The 5,458-nt window shown below is 42.7% G+C and overlaps 1 protein-coding gene across 1 annotated transcript; it reads left to right on the top strand.

Moving 5' to 3' along the window:
- The first annotated feature begins 4,423 nt into the window (after positions 1-4,423).
- Positions 4,424-5,458, top strand: LOC107616252 (uncharacterized). The gene is made up of 2 exons (XM_016318233.1): positions 4,424-4,650; positions 4,702-5,458. Exons 1-2 carry the CDS (start codon positions 4,424-4,426, stop codon positions 5,456-5,458), a joined length of 984 nt encoding a protein of 327 aa, XP_016173719.1.

The raw sequence follows: 5,458 nt of genomic DNA, 5'->3' as shown, positions 1-5,458 counted from the left end.
TACGAATCCAAGCCCATATATGCAACAATGTTAGTGGACCGTCAATTTCTTTACAGTCAAAGCATGATGCTCTACACAATGCTCTGTACAAGTGTGCTAGGGATGTCGATCTCCAGCTGATTTCGTGAATTCGAGAGAAGTCACGAAGCAATGGCAGAAATTTTCAGTGAACCATTAACCCAGACTTATCAGCAAACAAGATTGACCCAAACAACAATATATGGTATTTCACATACTTCTCCATGACAACTCAATCATTCAAATTTAATCCGTCTTTCACATTTCTAATCTAGGTAATCTTGATGTAACTTCTTCTGCAATCACTGGTCCTAGGTGCCCAAATTGTTGTAAGTATTCAGTTTTTATGGCCTCTTGACTAGTCATAGTTGTTCCTGTCACGAGAAGACCATTTATCAGAATATCTAGGATTAGAGTCATACCTTACAACGCAACGGCGCACTCACCAGTCGAAAGATAGAATGTAAGAGTATTTAAGTGCCATCTCTCTACTAGAGCTGTTACCAAAGTCTACTGACCTTGGATCACTCCAACTTGGAAAATATGATAAAACCTAGTGGCCCGCACAAGAGACTCGACAATCGAATTGTATGAATCCGGTAGATTCATGTGGACACACCTCAAAGTTCTTGTACCCTAAAAAATATAGACAAATAATAACTCAATTTGTCTTATTTAATTAATCATATATAAGTTAAAATACTTATAATTAACATTAAATTTACTCGAGCGTTAACAAAAAATAATTTAACCTCTCTACTAACCTTGCATTCATAAATAATAAAAGGGTTAGGTACTTTTTTCGTCCCTAACGTCTTGGGTCAAAATCAAAATTGTCCTCGACATTTTTTTCTTATTAAAATAATCATCAACGTTAAATTTAGTATTAAAATCTTCCTTTTAAATATAATAAATTTTTAAATAACACAAATACCCTTTTCTATTATCACTACCATTACCCCCACCCCCACCCCAACCCACCCACCCCATCCCATCCCATTACCCCTACCCCCTCCCACCTAAAATAGAAAATAAAAAAGACACAGAACAAAAGAAGAGAGGGAGAAGAAAGAAAAGAAAAGGAAGAAGAGGGAGGTGATGACGGTGAAGAGTGCGGCCGCCGTCGTTGCTATCGCGTCATGACTAGGGAGAGACAAAACGAGGAGATGAGAGAAAGAACAAGAGAAGAGAGAAACAGAAGAAGAAGAAAGGAAAGGAAATGAAAGGAAGAAGGAGGAGGTGATAGCGAGGAAGAGGTGCGGCCATCGCCATCGCGCCATGACTGAGGTGGGCTGCTCTGTCGGTGTCAAGCTCCATCACTGTTGTCGAGCTTTTGGTGGTGAGGGGCTCTGCTCTTCCCCCTCTCTCGATCTGTTCCTTTCCTCAGCCACAGCTGCGACGACGATGGCAGTAGCTTTTTGCGCCGCTGCTTCTTCCTCCTGTTTTCCTCAACCGCGACAGCGACGGACGGCAGTAACACCACCCCTCTTCTCTAAGTTCCTCTCTTCTCTCTTCTCTCTCTTCTATCTTCTCTCTTTTCTGCGTTTTTCTCTCTTGAATTTTCTGTCTTGAATTTAAATTAGTATTATTGTTGTTGATGAATTTTTGAATTTGAATATATTATTGTTGATTTTGTGTTAGCTTTTTTGATTTTTTTGAAATAAAAAAATAGTTGTTATTGTTGAAAATTTGGGTGGAATCTGAATATATTGTTGTTGATTCTGTGTTAGCATTGTTTAATTTTTTGAAATTAAAAAAAATAGTTATTGTTGTTGAAAATTTGGGTGGAGAGAGTGGAACAGGGAAGAAGGAGGAGGAAGGAGGTCGGAGGAGTCGAGGAGGAAGGCTGAGGTAAACAGAGGAGGGTAAAGGGAAAGATGATGATAAAGGGTAATTTAGTTTAAAAATTTAAAAAATGATGATTTTAAAACGTTCAGCAACGTTGAGGATGATTTTAATAAAAAAAAAAGGTTGAGGACGGTTTTAATTTTGACCCAAGACGTTAGGGACGAAAAAAGTACTTAACCTATAATAAAATTATCCACTAAACCAATTTTTACTTAATTGTATAACTAAGTTTCTTATCAACAATATTCAGACGAACATATTCATCTTATTTATAACAACACCTACTAACAAATATAATTAATAAATGAGCCTTTATCCGACACGCACGCATAAACACAACGGCCATAATTAATTACATTTTAACACAGAACCTAATTAATAATTATCTCCAGTAACTTAATTATTTAGATTATGATAATAATTAGTTCAAATTGCTGTCTATTTTATTACAAGTATATTTTATACATTAAACTAAAAATTTTAATTTATGTTATCATACAATTTACAATAATTAATCAAATTATTCACAAACTAAACTCTATTAATTTAATTATTAATATTACTTAATTAATTCATTATCACACTAACACTAAATAAAAACTACCAAAAAATCCAAAATCAAGTGTTATCAATAATTTTAACTAACAAACTAAATTTCAATTACGCATTCTACTAACAAATACAATTAATAAATCTATAAAATAAATCAATTATGTCATAACAAATATAATACTGATTTTGCCAATGAGTTATAGCTCAAATGGCATAATCTCTCCATACTCAATTAAGAAATTATGGGTTCGAATCTCCTATCTTTGGTAAAAAAAAAAATATAATATTGATTTTTATTCACACACAAATTATTATTATTATTATTATTATTATTATTATTATTATTATTATTATTATTATTATTAACAACGTAAACTAACTAACATTATAAATAAATAAATATATATATGTAAAATTGTTATGCCCCGGCTCAGTTGGCCTTGTGTCCGAGTCCGCCGACCCGATAGGTTGGAGAGATCCGAACCAAAAGGCGACCCAAGCATCGTCCCCTTTCCACCTGGCACCTGACAGTTGGGGAAGGAAGCTTTCCAGAAGGTGGGTCTCCCAATGTGGGACCCGTCCTAGTACAGACTATATAGGGGGAGGGTCCTACCCCTCCCTTGTAGGTACGTCACCTAACCCTCATTTTTTCTGCTACCTTGTACAGATTCTGACTTGAGCGTCGGAGTCTCTTTTGTAGGTGGCTCCCCCCTCATCACTTCATTAGCCCGGAAGATCCTCGAGCTCCCTTCCTTTCCCTTTAACTTTTGCCCGGGAGGTCCAACCACACACAAGCGACCCGGATCCAGGCCCCCTATCATCCCCGTATATCCAGCACATCTGACCCGTTCAGGAATCGACCAAACATTGGCGCCGTCTGTGAGGGAACCTGGCGTGAATGGATTTCCTGTTGGGTCCAGTGGGGTGGCCTCTTTGGCCTCCTCCCGCAGGGATGAGCTTCCCTCCCGTTCCCGGGAAAGGCGTCCTTTCGAAGGAACGGGAAGTGACAACACGAGAATAATGCAGGAGTTGTGCCACAGGGTGCAAAACCTTGAGAGGGAGCTGGCGACCAGGGAGCGCTACCAGCCCGTCCTGAGTCAACCTCGTACCCGGTCTCCTCAAAGGAGAGGGGAGACCCGAGGAAGAAGCCTCGGAGGAACCACGCCAGGCGTACACCGGACTCCCGATCCCCTGACCCGCGTGGAGTTGGAGGGCCAAGGGAAAAGCAGGAAAATACCGAGGAGACGACAAGACCCCATAATCTACACTCGGCACTTAGCGACTCACGCCAGGAGGAAGACTGAGAAGAGAGCAGGGAGAGACCGAAAAGGCAACGAAACCCCATAATTATGGGAGCAACCCCTTTTTACCACTCCATTCTCGATGTCTGGCTGCCGAAACATTTCGACAAGCCAACGGACATGAGATACGACGGAACCCAAGACCCCCAGGAACACCTAGCGGCCTTTGAGGCCAGGATGAAAGTAGAGGGTGTGGGCGACGAGGTGAGATGTCGCATTTTTCCCGTGACCCTGGCAGGACCAGCAATCCGATGGTTCAACGTGCTCCCTCAAGAGTCCGTGACGACTTTCGCGCATTGCCAAAGCCAAGCACCCAATCAACCTTCTAGGGGTGGCCCAAATAAATGGGGAACCGACCAGGAAGTATCTTGACAGGTTCAATGATGAATGCCTAGAGATTGACGGCCTGACCGACTCGGTGGCCAGCTTGTGTCTGACAAATGGGCTGTTGAATGAAGACTTCAGAAAATACCTCACTACCAAACCTGTGTGGACCATGCAGGAAATTCAGAATGTGGCAAGAGAATACATCAACGATGAGGAGGCTAGCCAAGTGGTGGTGGCCAACAAACGGCAGCCACCCATCTTCCTACTTGCCAGACCGGAAACGGGGAAAGGCCCAGGGAGCACTCCAAGGACAGAGGGCTGACTAAACCCTCAAACTTTTTCCCTGAGTAGGAAAGTTCACGAACTATACCTCTCTAATGGCCCTGATCGTTGAGGTGTACCAACAAATAGCCGACAAAGGCATCTTGTCGAAACCCCACCAGCTCAAGGACAGAACTGGCGGAAACAAGAATCTCTACTGTGACTACCACAAAGGTTTCGACCATAAAACCCAAGATTGTTTTGACTTGAAGGATGCTTTGGAACAGGCAATTCTTGAAGGCAAACTGTCGGAGTTCTCACAGTTCATAAGAGAACCAAGGAGGTGAGAGTGCGACCGATCTGACGACGACATAAGCCGTGTTGTGAAGCCAAGGCAAGAACTCGAAGAAGACAACGACCGCGGCTTCACTGTCGTGAAAGTCATAGTCGGAAGAAACATAGCACTGAGATCGAAGTCGGCAGCAAAGAAAGACGCCAAGATTCTGGCCGTATCATCAACTAACCATGGACCCTCCCCCAGGAGAACCCCAAGGATATCATTCGAACCAGAGGACCAATGGTTCCACGACATCCCGGAGAACCCTCCCATGGTAATCACGGCAAAAGTGGGAACAGGTTTGGTCAAGCGAATTCTCGTTGACACCGGTGCCGACTCCAACATTATGTTCAGAAACGTGTTTGACGCCCTGGGCCTCCGAGAAACCGACTTAAAAACTTATCAGCACGGGGTGGTCGGCCTAGGAGACAATTTTATAAAACCTGACGGGATAGTCTCCCTCTCGGTCTCTATAGGAGGGGGTCAAGGAAAGAGGTCGCTAATGGCAAAGTTTGTTGTTCTGAGGGACTCCACGGCTTACAACCTTATCTTAGGGAGGAAAACAATCAACGAGTTCTGTGCGGTAATATGCACTAAGATGCTGATCATGAAGTTTGTAGCCAACGATGGATCGGTGGGATCCCTTAGGGGAGACTTGGAAACGGTGGTCGCGTGCGACAATGCCAGCCTTTCCCTAAAGAAGAAGTCGAAGGAGGCGTCTGGGATCTTCCTAGCCGATCTGGATGCTAGGATTGACGATAAACCGAGACCAGAGCCTGAAGGAGACCTGGAAAAGTTTAGGGTCGGGGACTAA

Source organism: Arachis ipaensis, chromosome B9 (assembly GCF_059453495.1).
Source record: "Arachis ipaensis isolate K30076 ecotype BB chromosome B9, ASM5945349v1, whole genome shotgun sequence".
Taxonomy (NCBI): Eukaryota; Viridiplantae; Streptophyta; class Magnoliopsida; order Fabales; family Fabaceae; genus Arachis; species Arachis ipaensis.
This window is presented reverse-complemented; position numbering and strand designations above follow the sequence as displayed.